Source organism: Hemitrygon akajei, unplaced genomic scaffold, assembly GCF_048418815.1.
Source record: "Hemitrygon akajei unplaced genomic scaffold, sHemAka1.3 Scf000038, whole genome shotgun sequence".
NCBI classification, from domain to species: domain Eukaryota; kingdom Metazoa; phylum Chordata; class Chondrichthyes; order Myliobatiformes; family Dasyatidae; genus Hemitrygon; species Hemitrygon akajei.
In genome coordinates, this window is record NW_027331924.1 from 6,493,325 (window position 1) to 6,512,605 (window position 19,281).

The window sequence follows — 19,281 nt, forward strand, 5'->3', positions numbered from 1 at the left end:
CTCAAAACGCTGAAGGAACTCAGCAGCTCAGGCAGCATCTGTGCAAAAGAATAAACTGCCGGCGGTTCGGGACGAGTCCCTTCTTCAGCACTGAGAAGGACGGGGGAAACGCCAGAATCAAAAGGTGTGCAGTATAATCAGAGGGGAAAGGGATTAGCTAGAATGTGATAGTTGAAGCCAGGCGGGTGGGAAAGGTCAAGGGCTGGAGAAGAAAAATCTGATAGCAGGGGAGAGTGACCATAGAACATAGTAATCCACAGCACATTACAGGCGCTTCTGCCCACAATGTTGTGTCGACCATGGATCCTAATTCGGAATTTCCCTACCGTACAGCCCTCTATTTTTAAGCTCCGTGTACGGTACCTATATAAGAGTCTCTTAACAGACCCTGTTGTATCCGCCTCTACCACCTTCACTGGAAATGCGTCCCATGCTCCCTTCTGTGTGTAAAACGTACCTCTGACATCTCCCCTTGTACCTATTTCCAAGCACCTTAAAACGATGCCCCCTCGTGTTACCCATTTCAACACTGGGAAAAAGCCTCTGGCTATCCACACTATCAAACCCCTCACCATCTTATACACCTCTGTCAAGTCACCTCTCGTCCTCCGTCACTCCAAGAAGGAAAGGCCAAGTTCACTCAATCTATTCTCATAAGGCATGCTCTCCAATGCAGGCAAGATCTTTGTAACGCTGCTCTGCACTCTCTCTGTAGTATCCACATCCTTCCTGTAGTGAGGCGACCAGAAATGAACAGAGTGCTCCAAGTGGTGTGGAACTAAGGGTTTATATCCCTGTAACATTGCCTCATGGCTCCTGAATTCAACCCCACAGTTGATGAAGTCCAACACACCATACGCCTTTCTAACAACACGGTCAACCTGCGGAGCAGCTTTGAGCTCCTATCGGACACAGATCCTCGACACTGCCAAGAGTTACACCATCGATATTTGGTTGGTCAAATTTGAAGACAGAATTTGCTAACTTGCAGTCCCCTGGTACTTCTCCCGTCCTGGTTGATAATGCAAAGATCATCGCCAGAGGCTCTGCAATTTTCTCCCTCTCTTCCCACAGTAGCCTGGGGTAGATCTCACCTGGCCCCAGTGACTTGTCTAACTTAATATCTTTCCAGTGCTCCAGCACGTCCTCCTTCTTAATGTCTATATGCTCAAGCATTTCAATCCGCTGTAAGTCATCCCCACAATTGTGAAGGTCCCCTTCCCTGGTGAATACTGAAGCAAACTATTCATTAAGTACCAACGCTACATGATCTAACTCAGGTATTGTATCCTTTTGGTCCTATGATCACATTGCTCATCCTCTTGCTCTTCACAAACTTGGGGAATGCCTTGGTGTTTTCCTTAATCCTGCTCATCAAGGGCTTCTCATGGCCCCTTCTGGCTCTCCTAATTCACACTTACACTCCTTCCAGGTAACCTTGTAATTTTCTAGAAATCCATCTGTACTCAGTTTATAAGCTTTTCTGTTCTTCTCAACTAGATTTTCTACATCCTTTGTACACGATGGTTCTTCTACCTCACCGTGTGCTCCCTGCCTCAAAGGAACATACCTGTGCAGAACGCCATGCCAGTGTTCCCTGAACATTTGCGACATTTCTGCCGTGCATTTCCCTGAAAACACCTGCCCACAATGATTTGCAGGTAGCGATCCTGTGAAATTCATTGTCATGGCCGGCTCGGAGGCCAAGCCATCGGTTTGTCACGTAACCCGTCACCGGGTTACCGAACCGGCAGAAATGAAACACACTTTGGAGTCTGGTATTACTGTAGCTAATAGTGTTTATTAGTAAACTAAGCAATACAGTCCTATAAAAATGCAAATATGTGAAACAGGTTAGCAATGATATGTACAGAAGTGTGGAAATAGGAATCAAAACCAAGCTCTTTCAAAGTCTAGGGGTAAATGGATAGTCTTACGATGGTGAAGAGTTCAGTTCAGTTTAGGTGGAGGGAGGGAGAGAGAGAGAGAGGGAGGGAGAGAGAGAGGGAGAGACGTTACCATCGAACTGTCCATTGGCTTCCTGTCCTGTTGTGCTCATCGACTATAACCATGTACGACCGTTCTTCAGTGGTGGGCCTGTCACCCAGGCAAGGGTGGACACACAAACAAGCCCCCACCGGTCGCACCTTTCACACACTGTGAGCCCCTGATCCATCCTCCAAACCCCCACCTTCACATGGGTGCACAACGCTCTTTCAGTGTCCCGTGGTGTGTCTGCCTGCGTCTCAGCAGAGCTGCTTTTTATCATCACTTGCTGGACACCGGCTGTCCATCAAACCGGCTCCGCCTTGCTGACTGTGCAAGAATCTTACAAGCAGGCAAAAGTGTCCTTGGAGCAAAGGTAAACAATCAGCCAAGGAGCCATAATATTAAATCATGTCTCTCTGCCTCTCATCTGTGCCGGGCTCCTCCACCCCCCCCCTCTTTTCGCTCTCTCTCTCTCATTAGCAGCATAGTTCACAGGGGGGTCAACTCTCGACCCCATTTCAGCTTGGTTTGCTCTTCACAGGTTTTATTTAAAACATAAGTTAATCAGTGCTTGATTATTAAGGATATCAAAGGTTATGGGGAGAAGACAGGAGAAAGGGAAATAAAAGACACTGGGACAGGTACAGAAAGAGGAAACATTAGAGGGAGATATCTCAAGCACAGACAGATGGGACAGACTCCGATAGGGGTTCTTGTCCGGCACGGAGCAGTGGGGCTGAACACCGATTCATTTTCCACTCTCGGACCTTCACTGAGACCATTTCTCATCAGTTCATGTTTTACAAACAATACATTTCAATAATCAAGCTCAACGTAAATCTATTATCAAAGTGTGTTAACCAGATGTTGTTGAACCATTCATTTTCTGGTTGACAAGGCAACTCAATGCTCACCCCCAGCCTGGGGTAGGGAATGGGACCAATTCCAGAGGAGGAGGGGTGGGTGAGTCTGGGTCTTTGAGAAGGAGCCCTAACCTCATCCTCCTCATTCCCCTTCTCACTCTTCTCCCACTCAACCCGCTCTTCCTTACGCTCCATACCCACACTGCATATGTTTGTGTATGAGAGAGAGAGAACGGCCTGCTCCACCCTCCATCAACGATGCCATCCTCTCCCTCAACGCAACACCGCAATCCTCGCTGGCTCAAATAATCTGAAAATCTTATACCTTCCCTCCTGCACCGTTTCCTGAGCCTTCCTGTTTCTGGCACGTGGCACAGTGGCAATCCCAAGATTACAACCCTTGAACTTAGCACCACACTCCCTGAACACCTTTTGTTGAACCTCAATACTCCACCTGCCCATATCATTGGTACCCACGTGGACCACGACGTTCACTATTCCCTTTCCTTAAGAATGCTGAACACTCGACCAGAGATGTCCCGGACCCACGGCACTCAGGACCATCCTGAAATCTCGTTCTCCCCCACAGAATCCAGTCTGTTTCCTTAATGGATGCATCACCTATCACACAGCTCGACTCTTCTCCCCTCTTCCCTTCTGAGTCACAGAGACAGAGACCCAGTGGCTGTGACTTTCCCTGGCTGGATCACCCCCACACCCCGCAACAGTATCCAGAACGATACCCCAGTTGTTGAGGGGATGACCACAGGGGTACTCTGTATGGCTGTTTCACCCCTTTCCTTTCCCTGGCTGTCACCCAGTTTCCTGTGTCCTGCACTTTGGGTGTAACCACCTCTCTAAACATCCCATCTATCACCCCTGAAGCCTCCAGAATGATCGGGTGTTCATCCAGTTCCAGCCTCTTAATGCAGGTTGTTAGAAGCTGCGGCCGGATCCACTTCTCGAAGGTGTAGTGATCGGGGGCACTGGAGGTGTCCCTGATTTCCCGCATCCCACAAGAGGAGCTTTCCACAACCCGTCTGTAATCTCTACTGTTCTCATTGAGCAACTGAAAAGAAGGGGGCAAAAAATCTCTACCTTCAGCTTAATTATACCTTCTGTGACTGAAGGCTCCCATCACTGACAGCTAAAGCCTCAGAATCTCCACTCGGACTCCATTCACTCTGACACTGACCGCTCCACTCGCTCCTGCACAACTTTCAGTTCTTGCTGAGCAAACCCAAATGCTGACTGGCCGCTGCTCAAAGGTCCAACGGAAAAGAACTGCTGCAAGGCTCTGCCTTTAATCTTCGACTGAAGACCATATGCCATAGAAACATAGAAAACCTACAGCACAATACAGGCTGTGCCGAACATGCCCTTACCTCAGAAATTACCTAGGGTTACCCATAGCCCTCTATTTGTCTTCGAGCCTTCTATTTCTCTAACGTCAGCAAAGTTTCCTCAAGGGGAAATCTTGCCTGACAAATCTGTTGGCATTCTTGGAAGAAGCAACAAGCAGGATCGACAAAGGAGAATTTGTTTCCTCAAGTGAAACTCCTGCTGGAAAAGCAACCCGAATGAAGAAATAGATGTTGTATACTTGGATTTTCAGAAGGCCTTTGACAAGGTGCAACACACTAGGCTGCTGAATAAACCCACGGTATTACAGTGGAGACTCTAGCATGGATTAAACAGTGGCTGTGGGCGTTGGGAATGGACCCAAATGCAAGACACAGACACCGAAGTACTAGGGAGAGGACTAGGTGTATCAGGAAAGAAGTGGGGAAGAAACGACATTGGACAAGACACAGGCCCTGGACAAGACTAGGTGACAGGGCATGGGCTAGGACTACAGTAGGAAGGTGAGACCTAGATGAGGAACTAAGAACTGGGAACTAGGAACCTGGACAAGGATTCCGAGCCAGAGACTGGTCGGGGACCCGGAACCTGGGTCTTGACTCGGGCTCGGACTCCGGATCCAGACGAGGACTGGACGTGGCAAGGTAACAGGACTGGGAACCTCCTCGGAGCCTTGAACATGGACTGGAAACCTCCTCGGAGACTTTGACCCGGACTGGACTTGACACGGAGCCTGAGACTTGGACTGGACTTGGACACGGAACGACAAACAACGAAAGTCCACTCGGGTAGCGGCAAACGGTCTGTCTACTGAGTTTTGGACCTGAGCATGGGAACACAGAACACAGAGCCAGGACCCCTCATTGGGGACAGGACGTAGGGCCGGGGCTTTACATAGAGTCAAGACCCCTCCTTGGGGACAGGACGTAGGGCCGGGGCTTTACATAGAGTCAGGACCCCTCCTTGGGGACAGGACGTAGGGCCGGGGCTTTACATAGAGTCAGGACCCCTCCTTGGAGACGGGACGTAGGGCCGGGGCTTTACACAGAGCCAGGACCCCTCCTTGGGGACAGGACGTAGGGCCGGGACTCATACACGGACACGAAACACGGGGACACAAAGAGACAGTTCCAAGCTCATCGATAGACAGTTCCTTCTGTTGGCATGACAAGGCTCCAGTCTCACTCCAGCGGTTAAACTTGATGGTGATACAGGCGATGACACAGGCAAGGCTGCAGGCAAGGCTTCAGGCGTGGGTTGCTGAAAGATGGGGAAGGGAAGGGAAGGGAACAGTCCAGCCTCAGGGTAACGGCAAAGCCGGCCTGTCTTACCCAACAGAAGCGAGGACAGGGAGGGACAGAATCAACCGCAGGGTAACGGCAAAGATGGCCTGACCTACCTCACAGAGGCGAGGACAGGATACTGACAAGACCAACCCGCACCTACACTCAAACCCAGGGCTGCTTATATTCCAGCCCCAATTTGAGAATCAGGTGCCTGTGATTAAGCCCAACTGAAACAATGGACAGCCAGAAGACCCGGAGTCCAGAGTCCACGGACCGGACCGTGAACCGGAACGCAGACGTCACGGACCGGACCATGACAAGCTGAATGGTAGGAGGCAAAGACTGGGAATAAAGGGAGCCATCTCTGGTTGGCTGCCAGTTACTAGTGGTGTTCCTCAGGGCTCTGTGTTCGGACTGGTGATTTGTGTTATATTCCAATAGTTTGGAAGACGGAATTGCTGGCTTTGTTACAAGGTTTGCAGACGATATGAAGACATGAGGAGGGGCAGGTAGTTTTCGGTAGAGAGGGTACAGAAGGACTGAGATAGATTTAGAGAATGGGGAAAAAACAGCAGATGGAATACAGTGCCTGGAAGTGTATGTTCATGCATATTGGTAGAAGAAATGAAAGTGTTAACTTCTTCGAAATGGGCAGAAAATACCAAACAACTGAGGTGCAAAGGGACACGGGGAGTCCATGTTCAGGATTCCCTAACAGCTAATGAGTCTGTGGTGTGGAAGGCAAATGCAACGTTAGCATTCATTTCCAGAGATCTACAATATATAAGCAAGGATGTAATTTGGGAAGTTGGTAATCACTGGTGAGGCCTCACTTGGAGAACAGGTTTGGGCCCCTTATCTTGGAAAGGATGTGCTGAAGCTGGAGAAGGTTCAAAGTAGGTTCACAAAAACAGATTCCAGGATTGAATGGATTGTCATATGAAGAGTGTTTAATGGGCCTGAGCCTGTATCAGCAGAGGAATCAGGGCTGATCTCATTGAAACTTATCAAACTGTGGAAGGGCTTGATAGAGTGGATGTGGAAAGGATGCTTCCTGTGGTGGAAGAGTCTACGACCAGGGAACAGAGCATCAGAATAGAGGGGTGTCCTTTCAGAACGGAGATGACAGAGAACGGACAGAGAGTGGTGAATCTGTGGAATTCCGTGCCACAGGCAGCTGTGGAGGCCAATTCAATATGTACATTTAGGGCAGAGGTGGATAGAATCTTGATAGATCTGGGAATGAATGGATTCGGGGACAAGACAGGTGATTGGAGCAGAGAGGGAATTTGGATCAGCCACGATAAAATAACAGAACAGACTCGATGGGGTAAACAGCCTCATTCTGGTCTTATATCTTATAGTCTGATGGTCTGTCCCCAGTGTGAACTCACTGATGTAGCTTCAAGTCAGATGACTAAGTGAATCCCTTCTCACAATCTGAGAAAGCAAATGGTTTCTCCCCAGAATGAACTAACTGGTGTCTCTGTAGCTTGGATGACCGAGTGAATCCCTTCCCACATTCAGGGCAGGTGAATGGCCTCTCCCCAGTGTGGATTCGCTGATGTGACAAAAGGGTGGATGAGTGAGCGAATGCCTTCCCACAATCTGAGCAGGTGAACGGCCTCTCCCCAGTGTGGATTCGCTGGTGTGACAAAAGGTTGGATGACTGAGTGAATCCCTTCCCACACACACAGCAGGTGAACGGCCTCTCCCCAGTGTGAACCAGCTGGTGTCTCTGTAGGGTGGATGAGTGAGTGAATCCCTTCCCACACACAGAGCAGGTGAACGGCCTCTCCCCAATGTGAACTTGCAGATGTATTTTCAAGTCCGATGACCCAGCAAACTCCTTCCCACAGTCTGAGCAGGTGAACGGCCTCTGCCCAGTGTGAACACGCTGATGCACTTTCAAGCCAGATGATCGAGCGAACTCCTTCCCACAGACTGAGCAGATGAACGGTTTCTCCCCAGTGTGAACTAACTGGTGCCTCAGTAGACGAAATGACAGAGTGAATCTTTTCCCACAGTCTGAGCAAATGAACGGTTTCTCCCCAGTGTGAAAGCACTGATGTGTGTTCAGTTCAGATGACCGAATGAATCGCTTCCCACAGTCCGAGCAGGTGAATGGCCTCTCCCCAGTGTGAACTCGCTGATGTATTTTCATGTCAGATGACAGAGTGAATCTCTTCCCACATTCAGAGCAGCTGAACGGTTTCTCCCCAGTGTGAAATCGTTGATGTACGCTCAGCTGAGCTGCACGAGCGAACTCCTTCCCACAGTCTGAGCAAGTGAACGGTTTCTCCCCAGTGTGAATTCGCTGATGTTCCTTCAGTTGAGATGAACGTGTGAATCCTTTCTCACATACGGAGCAGGCAAACGGTTTCTCCCCGGTGTGAACCAGCCAGTGTGTCTGTAGTTTGGATGACTGAGTGAATCCCTTCCCACATTCAGAGCAGGTGAACGGCCTCTCCCCAGTGTGAACCAGCAAGTGTCTCTGTAGTTTGGATGAGTGCGTGAATCCTTTCCCACATTCAGAGCAGGTGAACGGACTCACCCCAGTATGAACTTGCTGATGTACCTTCAGGTCAGATGACCGGGTGAATCCCTTCCCACATTCTGAGCAGCTGAACGGTTTCTCCCCAGTGTGAGTTTGCTGATGTTCCTGTAGTTGAGATGACCGAGTGAATGCCTTCCCACAGTCTGAGCAGGTGAACGGTTTCTCCCCAGTGTGAACCAGCTGGTGTCTCAGTAGGTGAGATGACCGAGTGAATCGCTTCCCACAGTCTGAGCAGGTGAACGGCCTCTCCCCAGTGTGAACTCGCCCGTGTACCTTCAGTTGAGATGATGAACTGAACTCCTTCCCACAGTCTGAGCAGGTGAACGGCATCTTCTCAGTGTGAACTGGTGATGTTTGTTCAGTTGAGATGACTAAATGAATCCGTTTCGCCATTCAGAGGTGGGGAAAGGCCATGGCACCGTGTGAACTTGCTGTAGTGTGGTTGATTGTGTCAGTGCCTTCCCACACTCTGAGAAACGTCTCCTCACTGGTGAATTTTTGGATATATCTTCAGCATCGATGACAGAATGAATTGCTTCCCGCAGTCAGAACAGGCGGAGCATCTCACTGTGGTGTGAACTTGCTGATGTATCTTCAGACTGGATGACTGAGTAGATCCCCTCCCTCACACAGAGCAGATGAATGGCCTCTCCCCACAGTGAACTCATCGGCGTGTCTATGGGTAGGCTGTGAGTGAATCCCTTCCCACACTGAGAGACGGAGAATGATATCTCCCCACGGTGAACTCACTGGCCTGTCTGTGGGTAGGCTGTGAGTGAATCCCTTCCCACACTGAGAGAAGGAGAATGATATCTCACTGCGATCAATCATCTGGCAATTCAGACAGTCAGACGTTTGAATCCCTTGTACAATCAATGCAGTTGAAGAACTGATCTCCAGTGAACAAATGCTGGTGTGTTCTCAGCACCCCGGTTCCTGTGGATAACACTGAGTTACAATAGAAAACTTCATTTCAGACACAGATACAATTCCAACTGGAATGAGGTACATCTTTATCTCCAAGGATCAACAACAACGCAAAATACATCAATGGGTGAAGGAGAATATTTCAGTTGGGATTTTAGTCTGTGGTGAAAACACAGCCGGTCCAGCCTGCTCCGCCATTTAATTAATCATGGCAGATCTGGCCATGGACTCATCTCCATCGACCTGCCGTTTCGCCATAACCCTTAATTCCCCTACGATGCAAAAATCTATAAAACGTTGTCTCAAATACATTTACTGAGGTCGCCTCCACTGCTTCATTAGGCAGAGAAATCCACAGACTCACCACCCTCAGGGAAAAACAGTTCCTCCTCATCTCCATCCCACATCCCCCAATCTTGAGGCAATGTCCTCTCGTACCAGCCTCACCTACCAGTGGAAGCAACTTCCCTGCCTCTGGCTTATCTACCCCTTTCATAATTTTACATGTTTCTGTAAGAACTCCTGTCAATGTGAGCTGTGGCATCACAATTTTACCCAGATCAACTCAAGCTGGAGCAACTCAACCTGAGATATACCCCGGGCTACTGTGGGAAGCGAGGTAGGAGATTGCTGAGCCTCTGGCGTTGACCTTTGTATTACCACTCAGGAAGGGAGATGTACCAGAGGATTGGAAGGCATTGTTCCCCTGTTAAGGGAATGGAGTAGAGGGAACCCAGAAATTATAGACCAGTGAGTGGAGAGTGCCCCAGTGGCCATCTCCCTCAGTAATCGTTACCTCGCTTTGGATGCGGTTGAGGGGGGATGACCTGACAGAGGACGACCATGACGATCGGGTCTCTGGCACTGAGCCTGGTTCCGTGGTGCAGAAGGGAAAGAGGAAGATGAGGAATGCAGTAGTCACAGGATTCAATAGTGAGGGGAACAGACAGGAGGTTCTGCAAGCCTGACAGAGATACACGCGTGGTGTGTTGCCTCCCAGGTGCCAGGGTACGGGATCTCTCAGATCGGGTGCAGAGTATTCTGAAGGGAGAGGGTGACCAGCCAGAAGTCTCGGTACACGTTGGTTTAAATGACACAGGTAGACAAAGGGAGGAGGGCGTGAGGACAGAATTCAGGGAGTTCGGTAGGAAGCTGAAAGGCAGGACCTTTGGGGTAGTAATCTCGGGATTGCTGCCTGTGCCACGTGCTAGCGAGAGCAAGAATAGCATGATCAGGGGTATTAATGTGAGGCTGAGAGACTGGTGTAGGGGGCAGGGCTTCAGATTCCTGGATCACTGGGGCTTCTTCTGGGGGAGGTATGACCTGTACAAAGAGGACGGGTTACACCTGAACCCGAAGGGGTCCAATATCCTAGCCGGCACATTTAATAGAGCTGTTAGGGAGGGTTTAAACTGATTTGGTATGGGGATGGGAATCGGAGTGATGGGGCTGAGGAAAAGGGAAATAGAAATAAATCGGATATAGTATGCAACAGAGATTGTAGAAAGAACAGTCAGGAGATGAGGCTTAATCAAAGCCAGTGGCATGAGGAACAGGGCAATAGAGATGTGGGGCAGTTAAAACAGAAAGCAACAAATCCTGGGCTGAGAGGGTTATTTGAATGTACAGAGCATGAGGATTAAAATGGACGATCTTGAAATTCAGCTGCAGATTGGTAAATTGGACAATCTCTGAAACTTGGATAAAAGGTGGCTGCCGTTGGGAGTTGAACGTCCAAGATTACACGGTGTATCATAATGATAGGTTACTGGGCAGAGAGGGTGGTGTGGCTCTGTGGACAAAAATAATATTAAATCATTGGAAAGAGATGACATAGGATTGTAAGGTGTAACCGTCTAACCATATAACAATTACAGCACGGAAACAGGCCATCTCGGCCCTTCTAGTCCATGCGGACGCTTACACTCACCTAGTCCCATGAACCGCACTCAGCCCATAACCCTCCATTCCTTTCCTGTCCATGTACCTATCCAATTTTACTTTAAATGACAATACCGAACCTGCCTCTACAACTTCTACTGGAAGCTCATTCCACACAGCTACCACTCTCTGAGTAAAGAAATTCCCCCTCGTTTTACCCTTAAACTTTTGCCCCTTAACTCTTAAATCGTGTCCTCTTGTTTGAATCTCCCCTATTCACAATGGAAAAAGTCTATCCACGTCAACTCAATCTATCCCCCTCATTATTTTAAATACCTCTATCAAGTCCCCCTCAACCTTCTACGCTCCAAAGAATAAAGACCTAACTTGTTCAGCCTTTCCCTGTAACTTAGGTGCTGAAACCCAGGTAACATTCTAGTAAGTCTTCTCTGTACTCTCTCTATTTTGTTGATATCTTTCCTATAATTCGGTGACCAGAACTGTACACAATACTCCAAATTCGGCCTTACCAATACCGTGTACAGTTTTAGCATTACATCCCAATTCCTATACTCAATGCTCTGATTTATAAAGGCCAGCATACCAAAAGCTTTCTTCACCACCCTATCCACATGATAGGGTCATGAGTCTTTACGGGTTGAGTTAAGAAATGGCAAGGACTGCAGTTGTCCAAACAGCAGTCGGGATATGGATTACAAATTACAGCAGGAGATAGAAAAGGCCTGTCAGAAAGGCAATGTCATGATAATCATTGGCAATTTTAACATGAAAGTGAATTGGGAGGACCTCGAGAGAAAGAATTTGTAGAATGTCTGAGGGATGGCTTTTTAGAACAGCTGGTTGTTGAGCCCACTCGGGGATCGGCTGTGCTGGACTGGGTGATCCCAATATGATCAAATTCACATTGAAATTTGAGAGGGGAAAAAATAAAACCAATGTGTCAGTATTTCAGTGGAATAAAGGAAATTACAATGGACGAGAGGGGAACTGGCAGCAGTTGACTGAAAAGGGACATTTGCAGGAAGGACAGCACAGCAGAAATGGGTGGATTTTCTGCAAATAATGAGGGAAATGCAAGACAGATATATTCCAAATAAGAAGAAACTTTCAAAGGGAAGAAGGACACTACTGTGGCTGACAAGTGAAGTCAGACCCAAAGTAAAAGCAAAAGAGAGGGCATATGAGGAAGTTTGAGCTAGTGGAAGATAGAGAATTGGGAAGCTTTTAAAAACTTGCAGAAGAAAACTCAGAAGGTCATTCGGAAGGAAAAGATGAATTATGAGAGGAAGCTGGTGACTAATATCAAAGAAGATACTGAAAGCTTTTTTAAATATATATAAAGGGTAAAAAGAGCCGAGGGTAGATTTAGGACCAATACAAAATATCGCTGGAGTTACTGTAATGAGAGTTGCTGAGAAGTAAGAGGAATTGAATGCGTACCAGACATTCAAGAGTATCAGGGAAGTGAAGTTTGTGCAGTGACAATTAGGACTCAGAAGGTGCTCTGGAAGTTTAATGGTCTGAGGGTGGATAAATCTCCAGGACCTGATGCAATGCACCCTCGGGTTCTGAAGAAAATAGCTGGAGAGATAGTGGAGGCATTAACAATGATCTTTCAAGAATCGATAAATTCTGGCATTGTACTAGATGACTGGAAAATAGCAAATGTTACTCCGCTATTTAAGAAGGGTCAGAGGCAACAGAAAGGGAACTATAGACCTGTTAGCATGACATCAATGGCTGGCAGTTGATGGAATCGATTGTTAGAGATGAGATTATGGAGTACCTGGAGGCGTATGACAAGATAGGCCAAAGCCAGCATGGTTTCCTGAAAGGAAAATCCTGCCTGACAAACCTACTGCAATTCTTTGAGGAAATTACAAGCAGGGTAGACAAAGGAGATGCAGTAGATGTGGTGTACTTGGATGTTCAGAAGGCCTTTGACAATGTGCTGCACATGAGGCTGCTCAGCAAGATAAAAGCCCATGGTATGACAGGGAAGTTATTAAAGTGGGTGGAGCATTGGCTGGTCGGCAGAAAACAGAGAGTGGGAATAAAGGATCCTATTCTGGCTGGCTTCCTGTTACCAGTGGAGTTCCACAGGGGTCAGAGTCGGGGACCGCTGCTTTTTACGATACATGTTAATGATTTTGACTATGGTATTAAAGGATTTATGGCTACATTTGCCGATGATAAAAAGACAGGTGGAGGAGCAGGTAGTGTTGAGGAAACAGAGAGCCTGCAAAGAGACTTAGATAGTTTAGGGGAATAGCAAAGAAGGGGTAAATGAAATACAATGTTGGAAAGTGTGTGGTGATGCAATTTGGTGGAAGAAATAAATGGGCAGACTATGATTTCGATGGGGAGAGAATTCAAAATGCAGAGATGCAAAGAGACTTGGGAGTCCTTGTGCTAGATACACTAAAGGTGAACCTCCAGGTTGAGCCGGTTGTGAATAAGGCAAAATTCTAGAGGTATAGAATATAAGAGCAGTGATATGATGTTGTGGCTTTATAAGGCACTCGGGAGACCACACGGAGTATTGTGTACAGGATTGGGCTCCTCATTTTGGAAAGGATATATTGACATTGGTGATGGCTCAGAGAAGATTCACGAGAATGATTCCAGGTATGAAATGGTTACTGCGATGAAATCTTAAGTTTTATTCATTATGGATTGTGCCTTTAAGAATCATGCCTGTAAGAGAGAGAGAGAGAGACGTACAGCGCAAGTAGAGGGAGAGGGAGGAGAGAGGGGGGGAGGGAGCGAGAGGGAGAGAGAGAGAGAGAGAGAGAGAAAGAACGAGAACGCTACATGATGGACAGCTGCTGTTCAGCACACCGGCATTTAAACAAACGTCACTGTCTCTTTCCTGGGACACGCAGATGCACAAAGGCTGGTGGCGGAATTGCCACTGAACTTTTAAGTGCCCACAAGGGTGGGGCTGAGGATCGATTAAGAGGAATCGACCCATGACTATTAGTGCGTTTGAGGGCAACCCTGTGGAATCTACCGGTGTGTCTAACCCCTGCTTGGGTTGGTAGATTATCACTTGGAGATGGCGCTCTTAAGCTGGTCATGTTTGGCTAACTTAGAAGATTTGGAGGACATGGAGGAGGATTGACAACATCTGTTTACTTGGATTACACATCTCTCTCTCTCACTTCAATCCCGTGGACCGAATTGAATTTCCTTACCACACCATCGTAAGACTGTATCATTTACCACCTAAGCTTGAAGAAGTTCAGGGATTTATACATTTACACCTGTATATGCATAACAGCATTAACTCTTGATTTACCTGGTTTGAGTTACTAAATGACGTAGTTACTAATAAAACACTGTTTAGTTAACAGCAAAACCAGACTCCAGGCGTTCCATTGCTGCTGAGACTTTTGTGTTCTTAACAGTTACCGCATGAGGAACGTCCAGCAGCTCTTGAGCTGTATTCCCTGGAGTTCAGGAGAATGAGGGAGTTCTCACAGAAACACTCTGAACATTAAAAGGCCTGAACTGATTAGATATGGAAAAGTTATTTCCCATGGTAGGGGAGTCTAGGACAAGAGGGCACAACTTCACGATTGAAGGACGACCTTTCGGAACTGAGATGCGGAGAAATTACTTTAGTCAGAGGGTGGTAAATTTGTGGAATTTGTTGCCACGAGTGGCTGTGGAGGCCAAGTCATTGGGTGTATTTAAGGCAGAGATAGACAGTTTCTTGATTAGCCAGGGCATCGAAGGGTATTGGGTGAAAGCAGGGGAATGCGGATGACTGGAATAATTGGATCAGCCCGTGATTAAATGGCGGTGCAGTCTCGATGGGCCAAATGGCCTACTTCTGCTCCTGTATGTTATGGAGTCTTGCTTCAGTGGTGGGCAAGTTGTTGGAGAAGATCCTGGGAGGCAGGACTTCAGACAATCGGAGAGACATAATCTGATCAGGGATAGTCAGCATGGCTTTGTTAAGGGCAGGTCATGCCTTACGAACCACATTGAATTCTTTGAAGATGCCACCAAGCACAGTGATGAAGGTAGAGCATTGGATGTCGTGGGCATGGCTCTCAGTAAGACTTTTGATAAGGTTCCTCAAGCAAAGATCATTGAGAAATTAATGAGGCAAGGATCCAAGGTGACCTTGCTTTGTGGATCCAGAATTGGCTTGCCCACAGAAGGCAAAGGGTGCATGTAGATGCTGTATGAAGGACGGTGACCAGTGCTGTTCAGCAGGGATCTTTTCTGGGACCCCTCCTCTTTGTAACTTTTACAAATTACCTTGATGAGGAAGTAGTGTATAAGATGATGAGAGGCATGATCATGTGGATAGTCCGAGGCTGTTTCCCAGGTCGGAAATGGTTGCCACAAGAGGACACAGGTCTAAGGTGCTGGGGAGTAGGTACAGAGGAGATGTCAGGGGTAAGTCTTTTCCTCAGAGAGTGGTGAGTGTGTGGAATGGGCTGCTGGCAACGGTGGTGGAGGCAGATATGATAGTGTATTTTAAGAGACTTTTGGATAGGTACATGCAGCTTACTAAAATAGAGGGCTAAGTGGGCCAAAGGGCCTGTATTGTGCTGTAGGTTTCCTATGTTTCTGGAAGGGTGGGTTTGTAAGTTTGTCGATGACACAAATGTTGGGGTTGTTGTGGATAGTCTGGAGGTTACAGCCGGACATCAATAGGATGCAGAACTGGGCTGAGAAGTGACAGATCGAGTTCAACCCAGTGGTTCCTTTCAGTAGGTCAAATTTGAAGACAGAATACAACATTAATGTTAGGACTCTTGGCAGGGTGGAGGATCAGTGAGATCTTGGGGTCCGTGTCAATCGTGCACACAAAGCTGCTGGACAGGTTGACAGTGTTGTTAAGAAGACCTTCATCAACAATGAGACCGAGTTCAAATGCCAGAGGTAACTTTACAGATATAAGGCCTTAGCTAGACCTCACTTTTGGTACTGTATTCAGTTCTGGTCCCCTCAATACAGGAAGGACGTGGATACTATAGACAGAGGGCAGAGGAGATTTACAGATATAAGGCCTTAGTTAGACCTCACTTTTGGTACTGTGTTCAGTTCTGGTCCCCTCAATACAGGAAGGACGTGGATACTATAGACAGAGGGCAGAGGAGATTTACAGATATAAGGCCTTAGTTCGACCTGACTTTTGGTACTGTGTTCAGTTCTCGTCCCCTCAATACAGGAAGGATGTGGATACTGCAGACAGAGGGCAGATGAGATTTACAGATATAAGGCCTTAGTTAGACCTCACTTTTGGTACTGTATTCAGTTCTGGTCCCCTCAATACAGGAAGGACGTGGATACTATAGACAGAGGGCAGAGGAGATTTACAGATATAAGGCCTTAGTTAGACCTCACTTTTGGTACTGTGTTCAGTTCTGGTCCCCTCAATACAGGAAGGACGTGGATACTATAGACAGAGGGCAGAGGAGATTTACAGATATAAGGCCTTAGTTAGACCTCACTTTTGGTACTGTGTTCAGTTCTCGTCCCCTCAATACAGGAAGGATGTGGATACTGCAGACAGAGGGCAGATGAGATTTACAGATATAAGGCCTTAGTTAGACCTCACTTTTGGTACTGTGTTCAGTTCTGGTCCCTCAATACAGGAAGGATGTGGATACTGCAGACAGAGGGCAGATGAGATTTACAGATATAAGGCCTTAGTTAGACCTCACTTTTGGTACTGTGTTCAGTTCTGGTCCCCTCAATACAGGAAGGACATGGATACTATAGACAGAGGGCAGAGGAGATTTACAGATATAAGGCCTTAGTTAGACCTCACTTTTGGTACTGTGTTCAGTTCTGGTCCCTCAATACAGGAAGGATGTGGATACTATAGACAGAGAGCAGATGAGATTTACAGATATAAGGCCTTAGTTAGACCTCACTTTTGGTACTGTGTTCAGTTCTGGTCCCTCAATACAGGAAGGACGTGGATACTATAGACAGAGGGCAGAGGAGATTTACAGATATAAGGCCTTAGTTAGACCTCACTTTTGGTACTGTGTTCAGTTCTGGTCCCTCAATACAGGAAGGACGTGGATACTATAGACAGAGGGCAGATGAGATTTACAGATATAAGGCCTTAGTTAGACCTCACTTTTGGTACTGTGTTCAGTTCTGGTCCCTCAATACAGGAAGGATGTGGATACTATAGACAGAGAGCAGATGAGATTTACAGATATAAGGCCTTAGTTAGACCTTACTTTTGGTACTGTGTTCAGTTCTCGTCCCCTCAATACAGGAAGGACGTGGATACTGCAGACAGAGGGCAGAGGAGATTTACAAGGATGTTGTATGGATTGGAGAGCATGCCTCAGGTGAATAGGTTGAGTGAACTTTGGAGTGAAGGAAGATGAGAGGTGACCTGATAGAGGTGAATAAGATGATGAGGGGCACTGATCGTGTGGATAGCAAGAGGCTTTTTCCCAAGAGTGAAATGGCTAACATGAGGGGGTATAGTTTTGAGGTGCTTGGAAGTAGGTACAAGGGTGATGTCAGAGGTATGTTTTTCACACAGAGAGGTGGATACAATAGGACCTTTTCAGAGACTTTTAGATAGGTACATGGAGCTTAGAAAAATAGAGGGCTATGTGGTAGGGAAATTATAGGCAGCTTTTCAAATAGGTTACACATTCAGTGCAACAATGTGGGCCGAAGGGCCTGTAATTACACTGTGGATTTCTGTCTCTATATGAACTCCTCATCTTCTAACAAGGCACGGATCAGTTATCCTGGCTGACCATCAAATTCTCTGACTGTATTCCTGTCTGTATGAGGATGTTTCTGCGTTCAATCAACCTATGACTTGGCTCAATTTGTCTCTATCCTTTGGGATTATTTCAAGTTCTGGCCATGCTCCACAACACTACAAAGAGCAATTGTCACAACATATAGAATCCCGGAGATTTTCTATTTACTCGGATCCCCACCCCAGCTGATTGACAGTGATGAATCCATTAATGTCAATGTCAGCAATCTTGAATGGGAGGGCAGCAGTTATTCTCATTGGAGTGTGGCAGTTTTGTGATGTGAAAGCCACAAGTCACTTGTCCTGGAGGACAAAGGAGTTATTTACCCAGCGGGAACTAAATCTGACGGAAGGATTTTTTTTTGCCATACAGCACAAATTGACAATTTAATTTATTGGAAGTTAAGACTTTTCATCCAAGATTAACTAGGAAATATCTTTTTGTTCCGAGTTACTAATCCTTGCATGTATACAGCTGGACCTCGGCAGTGTTTGAGAGAGACATTCGCTCACATTTCCTCCCGACTGTACCGGGACAACGCTGGCAGAGTCACGCATGGCTGCCTCTTTACCCAAAAGGCCGCACGAGCGAGAAAGCTGTCTGTCAGCCACCGAACAATCTAGCGGTGCGCATGCGCCGCAGAGATGGCGGCGGCTCCAGCGCTCCTCAGCTGAAAGCTCCCCGGGGCCCGGGTACGGATCGTGGGGCTGAGAAAGAGGGAACCGACCGGGGCTGTCCTGGGGTGCAGGACCAGTGCGGCAGGAGCTCACAGTAATAGCCCTTCAATCGCGTTTCAGACGCCGGAGATTAATTCCCTCCCGGAGACCCCTCCTACCTGCTGCCTGTCCTTGTGAGCCGCTCCTCTACTGAGCGCATGCGCGATAGGTCGGAAACGCTTCAGACCTCTGCGCATGCGCATTTGAGCAAATAAGAGACAATCTGCAGATGCGGAAATCCAAAGCGACACCCGGGAAATGCTGGAGGAAAATCCGAGGGGCCGGCAGCAACTATGGAGAGGAGAGAACATGTCGGCGTTTCAAACCGAGACCCTTCTCAGTACTGGGAGGGAAGGGAGAGATTAAGAATCTGGGGTAAAGTGAGGTGATAGGGTAAACAGGGAGACGGGGAGGAGTGAAGAGCTGAGTGGTTGATTGGTGAGAGTGATAAAGGGGTGGAGAATTATTATTATTAAATACTATTAATCCCGAGTGGGGAATTCTTTCGTTACAGCACCGACATTTAAAAACATACTTAGCACTGTGCAGACTTTACTAAAAATAAAGATTAACAATATACACAATAATTATATATTAAATAATAACGCAGAAACTATTGAAGTACGATGTGTGTTCTCCTGTTGCAGAAAATGAACGGTTGTATTCTGATTGCATTTGGCAGGAAAGAGTTTCTGTAACAATCCTTGTGACAGCGGATTACTGTGTATCAGGAGTGGACAATCCCATGTGCTGGAGATTTTGGAAAGCATCTGTTGGATAAGTCACCGGCACCCAATGGGATGTACCCCAGGACACTGTGGGAAGTGAGGGAGGAGATTGTTGAGCCTCTGGCGATGATCCTTGCATCATCAATGAGGACGGGAGAGGTTTCAGACGATTGGAGGGATGCAGATG

The 19,281-nt window shown here is 47.4% G+C and overlaps 2 protein-coding genes across 2 annotated transcripts in view; both read right to left on the reverse strand.

The window, feature by feature from the left end:
* The window catches only part of LOC140720207 (zinc-binding protein A33-like), a 37,021-nt gene extending 32,837 nt beyond the window's left edge, over positions 1-4,184 (reverse strand). The window contains exon 1 of the mRNA XM_073035094.1: positions 4,048-4,184. Coding sequence (XP_072891195.1) covers positions 4,048-4,184 — 137 coding nt within the window. The remainder of the gene's footprint in view (positions 1-4,047) is intronic.
* LOC140720192 (uncharacterized) lies at positions 3,993-18,524 on the reverse strand. The gene is made up of 2 exons (XM_073035079.1): positions 18,486-18,524; positions 3,993-8,993 (listed from the first exon to the last, which is right to left on the reverse strand). Exon 2 carries the CDS (start codon positions 8,448-8,450, stop codon positions 6,918-6,920), a length of 1,533 nt encoding a protein of 510 aa, XP_072891180.1. The 5' UTR covers positions 8,451-8,993; positions 18,486-18,524; the 3' UTR covers positions 3,993-6,917.
* Positions 18,525-19,281: the final 757 nt, after the last annotated feature.

Excerpts from the sequence above, each read along its gene's own strand:
- LOC140720192 (XM_073035079.1), bottom strand. The coding sequence starts at position 8,450 with ATGGCGAAACGGATTCATTTAGTCATCTCAACTGAACAAACATCACCA.